Source organism: Bufo gargarizans, chromosome 5, assembly GCF_014858855.1.
Source record: "Bufo gargarizans isolate SCDJY-AF-19 chromosome 5, ASM1485885v1, whole genome shotgun sequence".
In the NCBI taxonomy this organism is placed as follows: domain Eukaryota; kingdom Metazoa; phylum Chordata; class Amphibia; order Anura; family Bufonidae; genus Bufo; species Bufo gargarizans.
The window spans coordinates 492,106,581-492,120,953 of record NC_058084.1 but is presented as its reverse complement, the minus strand read 5'-3'; the positions used below and the strand labels follow the sequence as shown (position 1 = coordinate 492,120,953).

At 40.4% G+C, this 14,373-nt stretch overlaps 1 protein-coding gene across 3 annotated transcripts in view; it reads left to right on the top strand.

Moving 5' to 3' along the window:
* The window catches only part of SYT3 (synaptotagmin 3), a 318,843-nt gene that overhangs the window by 259,878 nt on the left and 44,592 nt on the right, over positions 1-14,373 (top strand). For all 3 annotated transcript variants that reach the window (XM_044294267.1, XM_044294269.1, XM_044294268.1), the window contains exons 6-8: positions 7,556-7,676; positions 10,746-10,917; positions 12,879-13,008. In XM_044294267.1, the coding sequence (XP_044150202.1) occupies positions 7,556-7,676; positions 10,746-10,917; positions 12,879-13,008 (423 nt within the window). The remainder of the gene's footprint in view (positions 1-7,555; positions 7,677-10,745; positions 10,918-12,878; positions 13,009-14,373) is intronic.

Here is a 14,373-nt window from a genome sequence, read left to right as displayed (position 1 = left end):
ACAGCTCGATGTAGGTCCATGCATTTTGTGTGCCTTTTTCCGTGCTTTTTTTTGCGCAGATCAGCTTCAAAATTCAGCTTTGTATTGAACCCATTGGTTAAAAAAAAAGATGCATCAAAATTCACATGAAAAAATACACTTTTTTAGCGCTGAAAAAAGACACGTGTATTCCGTGCTGAATTTTTAAGCGTGTTTTTCAAAATCAGTGGTGAACTGGGCCTAACAGTTTAGGTGAACTTATAGCATGCTGTTACACAATTATAGCATTTTATTTTTTTATTTTTATTCACTGTACAATACAAGATAGAAAGATAATACTTCCCAGAATGCAAAATATTCAATCACCCAGATATTAAACCAGGAGGAATGCTGGGTGATTTCAGCAGTGACGTCTTCACACTTGTGATTGCAAAACTACTTTAAGGGGTTTGCTTGGTTTAGAAAATCCATTTAAAAGAAAACATCAAAAAGTTTTCTAAACTAATAGGAAGAGCTCTTCTTTTGAGGCCTCCATCAATTAGCCGGAGCTGAGAGCAGCTGCCAAGAACCTCTCTGCCTCTGGAGTACCCAGCATCTTCTGGATTTGCATTAGGCCTCATGTACAAGACCACATTTTGGTGGATTGGATGAGGCCCCATTAATTTCAATGGAACTGAGCATGTGCTACCACCTCAACCAGGTGGACAGAAAAATAAGGAAAAAGACAAACAGCAGGTGGCGCTATACAGCTAGATTATACAGGGAGTGCAGAATTATTAGGCAAGTTGTATTTTTGAGGATTAATTTTATTATTGAACAACAACCATGTTCTCAATGAACCCAAAAAACTCATTAATATCAAAGCTGAATATTTTTGGAAGTAGTTTTTAGTTTGTTTTTAGTTTTAGCTATTTTAGGGGGATATCTGTGTGTGCAGGTGACTATTACTGTACATAATTATTAGGCAACTTAACAAAAAACAAATATATACCCATTTCAATTATTTATTTTTACCAGTGAAACCAATATAACATCTCAACATTCACAAATATACATTTCTGACATTCAAAAACAAAACAAAAACAAATCAGTGACCAATATAGCCACCTTTCTTTGCAAGGACACTCAAAAGCCTGCCATCCATGGATTCTGTCAGTGTTTTGATCTGTTCACCATCAACATTGCGTGCAGCAGTAACCACAGCCTCCCAGACACTGTTCAGAGAGGTGGACTGTTTTCCCTCCTTGTAAATCTCATATTTGATGATGGACCACAGGTTCTTACCTTGCAGACTTCTTCCTGTACCACTGCATGAAGAAGGTGTCTTCCAGAAACTGGCACTAGGACTGGGAGTTGAGCTTGACTCCATCCTCAACCCAAAAAGGCCCCACAAGCTCATCTTTGATGATACCAGCCCAAACCAGTACTCCACCTCCACCTTGCTGGCGTCTGAGTCGGACTGGAGCTCTCTGCCCTTTACCAATCCAGCCATCTGGCCCATCAAGACTCACTCTCATTTCATCAGTCCATAAAACCTTAGAAAAATCAGTCTTGAGATATTTCTTGGCCCAGTCTTGACGTTTCAGCTTGTGTGTCTTGTTCAATGGTGGTCGTCTTTCAGCCTTTCTTACCTTGGCCATGTCTCTGAGTATTGCACACCTTGTGCTTTTCGGCACTCCAGTGATGTTGCAGCTCTGAAATATGGCCAAACTGGTGGCAAGTGGCATCTTGGCAGCTGCACGCTTGACTTTTCTCAGTTCATGGGCAGTTATTTTGCGCCTTGGTTTTTCCACACGCTTCTTGCGACCCTGTTGACTATTTTGAATGAAACGCTTGATTGTTCGATGATCACGCTTCAGAAGCTTTGCAATTTTAAGAGTGCTGCATCCCTCTGCAAGATATCTCACTATTTTTGACTTTTCTGAGCCTGTCAAGTCCTTCTTTTGACCCATTTTGCCAAAGGAAAGGGAGTTGCCTAATAATTATGCGCACCTGATATAGGGTGTTGATGTCATTAGACCACACCCCTTCTCATTACAGACATGCACATCACCTAATATGCTTAATTGGTAGTAGGCTTTCGAGCCTATACAGCTTGGAGTAAGACAACATGCATAAAGAGGATGATGTGGTCAAAATACTAATTTGCCTAATAATTCTGCACGTAGTGTACAGAATAACTCAGTAGCTATACTAAAAGTACAATCAATTACAGTTTAAATCCAGGTGCTGGTTTGAGAAATGTAGTATACTTTTTTGCGGGACAACCCCTTTAAATGTTTAGTATATAGGCGTGAAAATATATACACAGAATAGACTGTATACTAACAATAATAATCTGTTTAATTACTCAGTGGTGTGCAACCTGGAAGGAGTCAAAGGGTTAATAAATCCTTATGCTGCTTTCATTCTTCTTCAACCTCCCTCTCAACGGGAATAGCAGTTCTGGAGGAAAACAGCCGCAAAATGCTCAGTTACGCCTCGGCTAATTAGTATGCTGCCAATTTTCGAAAGATGAAAACTTTTTATCGGGAAAACTGCCGAGGGAGCCTCACTATTCGTGCGCGGCAGCATCATCGCGCTCGGGGAGTTCTGCGGCTGCGGATTATCAGCCTAAAGACAAAAGGCACAAAGAGTAAACATATCTTACAATTATAAGGAGGAGATGGAGCCTTCTGCTAGGGTTGCTTTTTGTGCTGCTGTGTTGTTTAATAGTAACACATGGCCGCTAGCTGGTGTTTTGGATTTTTACATGAGATACATATACTCTATATGCCGATGATTTCCCTCAAGGTCACAAGAGATGTGTCTGAATTGAGAGCATGATAACATTGAAAGGGCGGTGTACCCACCCGGGAGGTACGGCATGCAACCGCTATTAGGCAAATGGTGGAAAATGAGCTGATTCCTCTGCTGATATAGTGACTACCTGCAGTTTCCACTAGGTGGAGCCCTGCACATAAAAAGTTAGGCAGCTCCTATTCAGTTGACTACTAGCTTTATAAAGTACAGGTAGCTCCTCTAGCAGGTAAATCCTACTTGATCACTTCAGACTGCTCCCCACCTATAAAAATGCCTTGAACACATTAGAATGTCCGCCTCACGGTGCCTCCATTAAGGTGCCAACCATCGTGGGCCGATAACAGCGTATTCCACAGTACCTTATTTACCGTGCCAGCCACAGTACCCCATTTTCAGTCCCAGCCACAGCGCTACTTTAAAGTTGCAGCCACAATGCCCCCTTCCAAGTTCCCCACACAAAGCCCTCTTTGAGCCATGTATACATGGCACAGATTTGTCAGTGGTAAATCAAAAATGGATTTAGTTTTAGATAATCCTTGACAGAATCAATGAGGCTGATCCTTGACTGTTGAAGGGGCTGTGTCACCATTAAATGTAATTTTAACATAGTCTGGCATGAAACACAATTTTCTTTTGTTATTTACTTAATGAACATTAAGTAGATTTTAGAATCTGCACCTAAATTCTCACAGAATCCTCATCATGTGAATATTACCTGAAAGTGACAGCTATAATGCCCCTTTTTAATTGCCTCTGCCAACCAGTATTCTTCCCTTCAGCAGGTTTGCCAAACACCCCTTCCCCTCAAAAGTGCACAGCCCCTTTAAGACTGACGCAGCTAGTCATGTGCCTCTCCCATTATCATTCCCGTTTCTTTCATTCTTTCCTTCAACCTGAGGTTAGTGCATGCTGAAATATTAATAACCTGCCATGTATAATAAATCACATAACCCAGGTGCCTATTTTGTCAGACTCGTGTATTGCTCCTCCTGAAACATCTTCTTGTCTTCTGCTTGGATCACGGGCCTGCAAACGGAAAACCGTAGCGTAAGGAAACGGAAAACTGTAGCGCCAGACATAATATTCTGTTATTTTTCATATGTAACAGATGCAGGGTGACCATTACTGATGACAGCCATAGCGCTGCCCATTGATCTAACAGTTAGTTGCCACCGCTACCTTTTCCCTACTGATGTCATGAATATTCATGAGCTCCTGACTCTCCCCGCCCACCTGCTGCTGAATGACAGTTATTTTCCATATGAATCAGCAGCAGGTGGGCAGGGGAGTGGATATAGCTCTGAATTAAATATACGCTGGACTCAATGACATCACGTTGGACTCAAATCAGCTCATTAGCATGCGGCATGCGGCATCTTTGTGTGTATATTATGAGGTAACCATCTGTCACACCAGTAAGTGAATACATCTAAGGTACTTTTTAGTAGGTAATGATTGTATATAATTAGTTAGATTATAATCAAATATCCACATGACAGGTTCCCTTTAAGGCTGGTCTGGGCATGGGTGCTGAAAGATACTGCGGCGGTGATTCAGACGAACACCGAACTGAGATGAGGATGTAAAAATGATGTTCAGCTCTGAAAGCTGTGCTGACCTGCTGCACATCGGACCGCAGCATCTGTATGAGGATTATTGATATTTGCCGGGCCACACCCATACTTGAAATCACTGGCACCCAATGGGAGAGATTCTGCTTCCTGCTCATGTACAGGCATGTAATTACCTGGGTGGCAGAAGCTATAAACCAGCTGGGTGTTATTAGAGGCAGTGATAGGGGAGTGTATATGTAACTAAATGGTGGGAGGAGCTATAAACTAGCTGGGTGTTAGGGATAGTCATAGGGGAGTGTCTAAGTAACTAGCTGGGTGGGAGGAGCTATAAACTAGCTGTGTGGGAGGGGATATAAACTTGCTAGGTGTTGTTTAGGGCAGTGATAGGGGAGTGTCTATGTAACTAGCTGGGTGGGAGGAGCTATAAAGTAGCTGGGTGTTGTTAGGGGCAGTGATAGGGGAGTGTCTATGTAACTAGCTGGGTGGGAGGGGCTATAAACTAGCTGTTTGTTGTTAGGGGCAGTGATAGGGGAGTGCCTATGTAACTAGCTGGGTGGGAGGGGCTATAAACTAGTTGGTTGTTGTTAGGGGCAGTGATAGGGGAGTGTCTATGTAACTAGCTTGGTGGGAGGGGCTATAAACTTGCTAGGTGTTGTTAGGGGCAATATTAGAGGAGTGTCTAGGTAACTAACTGGGTGGGAGGGGCTATATACTAGCTGGGTGTTAGAGGCAGTGATAGGGGAGTGTCTATGTAATTAGCTGGGTGGGAGGGGCTATAAACTGGCTGGATGTTATTAGGAGCAGTGATAGGGGAGTGTTTATATAACTAGCTAGTGGGAGGAGCTATAAACTGTCTGGGTGTTGTTAGGGGAAGTGATATGGGAGTCAAACTGCAGAGGGTGCAGCAGTTGCAGAGAGAGCAGAGCCTCTAGGTGTAATACCAACATCCCTGTTGCTCCTAGAGGCTCATTTGCATATATTAAAACAACATTTTCTCAGCAATGCGGACACATATGAACATGGAACCAATACAGATGCCTTCAGCTGCCAAGCACACATTTAACAGGTCAGCCAATTTCATAGGTGCAAATCTGCTGACAGATGTCCTTTAAGTGATTGACGTTGTTTAAAAATGCCAGACACATACCAGAATGATGCTGTTTTTGGAATTAAAAAACAACAGATTTTTGTTATTATCCTTTGAAACCTCTTCAATGTAGTTGTTAAGAAGAAAATTGTGCAATATGGGTAATGAAATGCCTACTGCAAGCAGAGGAACACTGACTCGGGCCTGCTATACAGTGTAAAATATTTTGAAAATGGATAAAATGTCCATTAGCTTGAGTGTATACTCAGTGGCTTGCATGTCAATATGTAACACTTGTCATGGGGACACATACCATAGAGGCAGGCCTCATGGGTGCCTTATGGGAGCCAAGAAAAGCCAGCACTTGGTTTCATGAGTACAAGAACCTAATGCAGAGGAACTGCATTCTTAGCAAACATGGAGGCAGGGATAGGCCTCAAAAAGTGTATGTATTGAAAAAATAATATGTACCCCACTGGCACTTGGGGGAAAATCTGATACAACCATAGTTTGCTCTGAAGCAGCCAAAACAACACATTTATCTTCTGTATTCGTACAGCGAGCTGCCTCTTTAAATATGCAACTGTTGTTCTCCTTACCACCGCTCCCTCCTCTCTTCTCCATCTATAAAGTAAAATTGATAAGCAATTTCATTAGAAGAAAATTGGCTGGGAAGTTATTCTCTTGAGCAATCTGACAGAACACATAAGTATTAGTATTTCTGTGTCGTCTTGGATGTATTTTTGTGGGCTTGCGTTGCTTTTCAAGTTCTGACGTCTTGTTGTGAGCTTGTGTCTAGTGAGACTGGCCTGTTCTGCGGTTTTTGTTTCACATCACAAATGGATTTGTAGCGCCACAGATCGCTGGCTCTGACAAGCCATACATATTTATCAGGTTGGAATTGGGACATGGCTGAACGCAGACAGGAACACTGGCTACAGATACGGGAAACAGACAGGGAAAACAAGAACGTTTAATGTATGTTCTTCTACAAATAGTGAACCTTTCATGCCAAGAAATGACTAGCTGGTCTATTAAACCGGCACATACTAACAATTCAAGCACCCAAAACCATGATTGAAGCCATGACAATGGTAGCTATTTTTCAAAAGGTCCACTCAGCAGACCAACTAGTATTTCAATAGCTGGACCATCTGGACCCTTACCTCTCTGCTAACATTGGGAAATTGATGTTGTTTTAGAGGTCTGAGCAAAGTCACACCACTCATTGGATGGGAAGTAGAATCCCTCTGCATGGCCTGCATATCAGCCCTATATAAATGCAATATATACCCTTTGGATAGGTTTTAATTTTAGATTAAATTTGCCAAATAATTTATTGTCATCTTCATTGCCATTCAATTTGTTATGGAATTTTGCATGAATATATTTGTAAGCTGCTGTGCAAATATTTATTTGTTTCATTTGTTGACTCTAGATAATCCTTGTACATTATTCCACATCTCCTGTGGTTATTTCACAGGTTTGTAATAGACCCAACTGTAAAGTAGAGATGTCCACACACCTTATATTAAAGTCTGCAGAACCTTCTCCAGCAAATAAGTGATACCAGAGGTGTCTAGAGGGAACAAATGTTCCTCTTCATATTAGAAAACAGATTGGACAATGCAACAGTGCATGCTAATAGGAGAGTTGGAGGAGAAAGTTGTTAGCTGATCAAGGGTTTGGTCAACAGTTATTTAATGTGGATAGTCACCATAGCTTCTGTCTGTTTAGCCTTATCAGCAGTCTGAATCCGCTAGTAGTCAGTAGATTGCCACTTAATAGCCCTTCAGGATGAAACAAAGCTTAAAATCTGACTATACTGTAGCAATTTCCAAGTTTCTGACCATCTTTTTTCACAGCATAACAAGGCTCAAAGGTAAAAAAAAAGAATGTAATCTGAACAGTGGAAAGACAGACTTAGTAGATGAGTTACTCAAGGATGTTGATTGAGCTGTGAAAACATCTGGTGAAGTGTCTATGCCTTGTGCATTAGTTTTTTATTTAATAGGTTTAATTGCAGAATCTTACACTTCTTAAATTACCCCTCTTCTGAGAATAATATTGCTGTAAAAACAGAAAACATTTAAAGTCTGTTTTGCATTTCAAGGAAAAAGCTGACTTGGGGGAAATCAACTTTTCTCTGTGTTACCTCCCGACTGCCGGCCGCCTTACTGTCACGATCATTAAAGCAACAAACCTGAAGGCAATGGATTTGACTGGTTTCTCAGGTTAGTTATTGATGCCATTGTTTACCATGTTCTTGATTTCAGACAAAGTGAGATTTATATGTAAGTAGAAAGTAAAGCACAATTGTCTTTCAAGATGAAGAATGGTAAGGGTGAGACAGCCTGTACATGATTGCTTCACATCAATGCCAAAAAATGGTTTTCAAAAGATCTTCAAAAGAGAGAAAAGAACTCAGTTATGTGGTCCCATAAGTAAATGTTAGAGGTGTAATCACAGACAAGGTGTCACATGCCGGAGGCCCAAGGCAGACCTCTGGGACGTCAAGCAAACAGGACACAGAGAGGACCCACAGAGAACTTTTTTTACAAGTGTAATAAAAGCATATGACGAAAAGCAGGTTAGGCAATAGTGGTAGCACTACAGAACAAAGTGCACCGGCAGACCAGAGGCAAAACCCAGAGAGCAGAGAGCCAGTGAGCTCTGTTCTTCACTGGCGTTCTCAGGCAGAGCTGCACACAGACTAGAGATACTACACAGACTAGAGATACACACAGAATACAGATTCCCCCTCCGGCGAAGCCAGGGACTCTCTCACAAAGGCAGGACAAACACAGGAAAGAAACAGAAGCAGAAAGGAACTACAGGCAGACAAGAAAAGAGAGTGACCAGAAGCAGTAGGCACTGCCAGCAGGACATGGGACAGAATACACCAGAAGTAGTTAAGCACTGCCAGGCTATCAGATGCAGTTGCGTACTGCTAGGAGAAAGAAGGAACTGACAAGGATAACATAAACATCAACAACATCACAGAACAGGTGCAGGAGAACAGGCAAGGCAATAACAACAGCCAGTATGCACGGCAATAGTCATAAGAACTGCACAGAGAAGCAGACACGGGGAGAGAAAAACATTCAAAGGCAGCAGTTCACAGGAGACACCGCAGCTAGCACACAGCCCCAAGCAACCAGCCTACACAGGAGGCCGCCTGCAGCCAGTACGCGAGAGGGCATGCAGCCATCCTACACAGACACAACTGTGACAGTGCACCGCACTGTGACACAAGGTATCAAACTGATCACATGTTGCCTGAGGAAGGGGTCAGTATGACCATAAACCAGACTGTCACTGGAAATTTCAAGGTCCAATTATGGCAATGTCAACTTGAGTCCTTAGATCTTTACTTTGTGAGAGACAATGAGAAGAAAAACTGTAAGGAAACTGAAGACCAGTGGCAATCCTGGTTGGCTTTGAGGAGTTCTTCATTTTCGGGCTATCAGTCCTCATGTGCCTATATAAAGTCTGTTCCTCTGGATCTCTCCAGACCACCACAGACACATCAATATTCATCAACACACTGGCTTATATAAACAGAGGAGATCAATAGGGAATGTACTAGTGATCTATGAAAAAATAAACATAAACAGGAGGGATTTATGAAAGAAAGTAACTTGTCCAAATTATAACTGAATGTTTATGACCTTGCATCCTATAAGTTTAGCAAAAACAGTGACCTCATCAAGGATCCCTTTAGTCATCTGTAAGTTGTCCTTGTTAGTCCTGGGCAAGGTGTGACTCATTGTCTCTGCCGAGATATTTATCTCAGTTCTTTGAGTCATGTCATATAAATTAACTTTTGCAAATAAATAGACTACGTGGTGTGAAGGCTGTGGTAATGCATAGACATGAAACTGGTTTAAATTAAAGTTCTTGGGTCCAAAACTATAACAGGGACATCCATGTGCCATTTTTAATACTCTTGTCTTCTGTTGGTAGATGGGTACTTCTTGTAGCTATGCCTCTGGAGTCAATTCTTAGCTCAAGTTTGAGAGGACCTACTGTATGGATGAACAATAAAGAATGAAACCATGATTCTAATACCAAGTGAATAAGCTGTCTTGTATTAGATGTTATATCAAGTAAAATCTGAGCAAGTGTTAAAGTTTTGCAAGAGAATGAAACTTGCTATATGCTTTAGATTTTTTTCTACTACTTATACTAAATATTTAATGGCCTAAACAATCAGCACTAGGGCAGCTATAGAGGAAGTAGGAAGAACAGTTCTGTATAATCTTTTAGACATGAAGTCTGCGATTAATAATTCATTTTTATCACTGAGGTATTGCTACCGTGTCTGCAGTCACAACGACATATTTAAAGATTTGTATTTTGCTCATGTTAATCATGATTGGGAACTGAATTCCTCATGTTCTCATTGGAAGCACCAGAAGTGTTATACGCCTAAAATTCTATAATTTATGTCTATGTATACTAGTATATACAGTATATATATATATATATATATATATATATATTTATTTAACTTAAAGAGTTTGTCCAACTAGTATTTTTTATTATTTTATAAAAGGTCCGAATGATGTAAAAAACAAAAGGCATGATATTCACCTCATCGCTCCCCTACCACTCTTATTCTAAAACTTCCTAGGTCTCGACTGGTTTCTGTTTCCTTGTGCCTCTCAACATTCAACAATGACTTCTCAGCTAATCACAGGCTGAGACTGGTCACCACTGTAGCCAGTAAGTGGGACCCAGGAGGCATCCATATAAAGCAGCAAGGGATTGGTGTGGGTTTACTTATTTTGTTTTTTATGCCATTCTGACCCTTTTTAATGTTGACGCTAACAAAACTAACATAGTAGATACATGATTCTTGATCAGCCACACATTAGGAATATTAGAGGACTAAAGATGGATAGAGGGCAAACAACCAAACTTGCCCCCTTCCCCCACCCAAAAAAAGTTTTCTTTTTTTAGGAGGATTGTATTCACCAACTCTTTAAAGAAACTCAATGCACTGTTAATATATAGGCTTGCATTTTGATGCTTCTTCTTTTCTTCTCCCTTTCTTCTTTTTCTTGTTCATCTATGCTATTATGCTATTAGTTTTGGCTCTGTCAGTAACTTATACATTTTGAATATTACAAACCAATTTGCTCATATATACAGTATGATGAAATAGTCAATATATGTTACCTAAATTTGTCAAGTCTCTTACAATTAAAAAAAAGATAGTCTTGATATTATGGACCTTCACCTCAACTCTACTTCATGATTCATTATAAGCTTCCTTGTTTGTCAAATTTGTCTTAAAGATCCATATGTGAAAGCATCTCTGATCTGTGAAGGCCGGAGGCTGAAAAAGAGAAAAACATCAATTAAGAAGAATACGCTGAACCCAACCTATAACGAGGCGCTTGTGTTTGACATTCCTAATGAAAATATGGACCATGTGAGCCTCACAATTGCAGTTATGGATTATGATTGGTAAGGATGTGAGCCATTTCTCTTCATAATTTCATTAAAATTAGGCTTTTTCATGCTGCTTGCTGAACACACATTGACCTGTTTGAAGAAATGAATATAAATGCCATGCTTTATGTTGTACACTCATAGTTAATTGATTGCATTCATGTTCATGGATGAACTTCTAGGAGGAGTTCACTGCATGTATTTAGTTCAATGGGATATATATTAAAGCGGTTTTCCAGGATTTATAAATTTGGTCAATTATTCTAACAATAGGTCATCGATATCAGATCTGTGGGAGTCACATGAATGGAACTGAGCTTGTAGGACATTTCCTGCCCACTACACCATGTACGGTGCTGGTTGCTGAGGGTGTAGGGACCCTCCACCAATCTGATGTGGATGACCTTTACTAAAGATAGACCATCAATCTTTAAGTCATCAACCCATTTAATCTGTATGTAGTAATTAATGTATCTAGGAAAACACAATTTTATAATTTTGCAAACGAACCCTGTTTAAGAAATGGATTTAACCCATATACAGGTTTATTATAAAACTGATAATCATACAGTTTAATTATTATCACAGTAGTATGTGCTCCAGAGCTGTTCTTCCTCCTGATTTTGCTGATATTAACATGCAACAGTAGTCAGCTATCTTTGAACCTATAATGCTGAGTGTTTCAACCAGTAACCCACCTTCTCCTCCTTTTCTCTCCTTCTACTGCTCCGATATGTCTGCCACTCTTTCCCTTGTTACTGGGAACACTAACCATAAACTATGAACATGTAATTTATAGTATCAGCATAACTGATGGTTATTATCATTCAGACGTGGCAAAAAAAGCTGCAGAATTTCAGATGAGGAACCTCAAATTTGTGGCAACTTAAAATGCAAAAATTGGTGGGGTTTTGAATACCCCATGCAGTAATATGAACATGTTCATTATTTTGCAAAAGAGCCAACAAAAAAATGAACCATGGATTTTATAATACGGTGAAATCTGCATGTAACACATTTTGTTGCGGAATTCAGGGGTGGACTGGCCATAGACCCTACAGGGAAATTTCCTGGTGGGCCAATGCCCAGCGGGTCGCCCAAGCCCTCCTTATGGAAGCCGATTGGGTACATAGAGATCTGATCCTCTCAGTATTTTGCACTGCACTGTGTATTTGGTTCTGATGGGACAGTATTTTGTGCTGCACTACAGTATTGATGGTTTTACCTACTTATTTTGGCCCCACCCTATTTTGGCCCCACCCTGTCAATTTAGACCCGCCTACAATATGGGACCACTTTTCTATTTTTTTTTATTTCCAGGGTAACTTTAAGTTTCCAGTCCACCCCTGGCAGAATTGCTAATGTATGTACTTACATTTGATGATTATAACTAGTGTTCAGGCAAAACGAAGTCCACAAAATTTGATTCGACGTAAAGCCGAATTTCCTTGTGCTTTGTGTTAGCAAATACATTTTTCCTCAAATAGTGTAAAAAAAAAAACTAAAGAAAATAATACCCACCTCCATTTGCTCACGATGGGCTGGCTGCCACCATCTTGATTGAAGATCTTGCTCAAAATCCTGTGAACAGTGACATATGATGTCACCAAACCAGCCAGCCACGAAAGATTTTGTGCTAGATCTTCAATTAAGATGGCAGTGGCAAACCCGTCATGAGCAAATTAATGAGGTAAGTATGATTTCATTAATTTATTTATTTTAAGTTTACACACTGTTATATGAATGTGGTGTCTGAGGCGCACAATAAGTAATTCGTCACAAAGCTAATTTTTTTTGTAAAATTCGGTGAAGCAGCCGATTCACATTTTGCAATACTTCGCTCATCTATAATTATAACATGGATCATATTGTTCATTTCAATATATACTGTAACTTCATAAAATAATTGAAAACAATTGATGTCCTGTAATCAGGTAATTGAAACATAATCTCCATATTTTATTACTTTTGTACAGTATAGGTCACAATGAGGTTATTGGAATGTGTCGTGTGGGCAGTGATGCCGACATGCCAGGAAGGGAACATTGGACTGAGATGCTGGCAAATCCCAGAAAACCAATTGAACACTGGCATCAACTGGTTGAGGTAAGTACATCTGGTTTGGATTATATCTACAACTGCCAATCCTCCTAGGAAAGCTACCCAGTCCTGTCAAGTAGAGATGGCCTCGCGGTTCGCCCGGTGGTCATTTCGCAGCGAACTTTGTGCGTTCGCGATTTGCCGAACATGTGAACATATGGCAATGTCCTCCGGCGCCATATTCTTTTGCATTGCGCCAAACTTTGACCCATGACAAATCCATCAGGACAGTCAATTGAGACGTTTCAGCACATGGACACACCCCCACCCTATCACAGAACCCGATTTGGCAGCCATTTTACATTCTGTGTTTTGACAGTGTAGGGAGAGCTAGTTAATAGGGCCACAAAAGTCTTTTTAAGGACTGGTATAAGTGTACTATCGATAGGTGTGATATACTGTGGGGTGTGATATACTTATAATATACTTTCTAACATAGAAAGTATATTACAGTGCATTTATATTGTTCAGCAGTTGTGTGCGGTCCTTCTATGATACCAAAGCTATACAGAGGGACAAACGCTAATGGAACAACTAATTGCAATGGGTGTGATATTCCTGTTGCCCCAAAAAAAACTAAATGAGGGGTGTGATATACCTATAATATACTTTCTAATATAGAAAGTATATAGTGCATTTGTATTGTGCAACAGTGCGGTTCTGCTGCGATATCGCAGCTATATAGAGGGACAAGCGCTATTGGAAAAACTAATTGCAATGGGTGTGATATACCTGTTGCCCCCCAAAAAATGATTAAGGGGTGTGATATACCTAAAATATACTTTCTAACATAGAAAGTATATAGTGCATTTGTATTGTGCAGCAGTTGTGTGCGGTTCTGCTACGATACCGCAGCTATATAGAGGGACAAGAGCTATTGGAACAACTATTTGCAACGGGTGTGATATACCTGTTGCCCCCCCAAAAAAGATTGAGGGGTGCAATATACCTGCTTCCGCAAAATACTGATTAAGGGGTTTGATATACCTGCTTCCACAAAATACTGATTGAGGGGTGAGATATACCTTTTGATCCAAATAAACAGGGTGGTGTGATATAACTGTTGTGCCAAAAAAAGAATTGACGGGTGTGATATACCTGCTTTCACAAAATACTGATTAAGGGGTTTCATATACCTTCTTCCACCAAATATTGATTGAGGCCTGCGATATACCTGCTTCCACAAAATACTGATTAAGGAGTTTCATATACCTTCTTCCACCAAATATTGATTGAGGCCTGTGATATACCTGCTTCCACAAAATACTGATTAAGGGGATTGATATACCTGCTTCCACAAAATATTGATTGAGGCCTGCAAGATACCTGCTTCCACAAAATATTGATTAAGAGGTTTGATATACCTGCTTC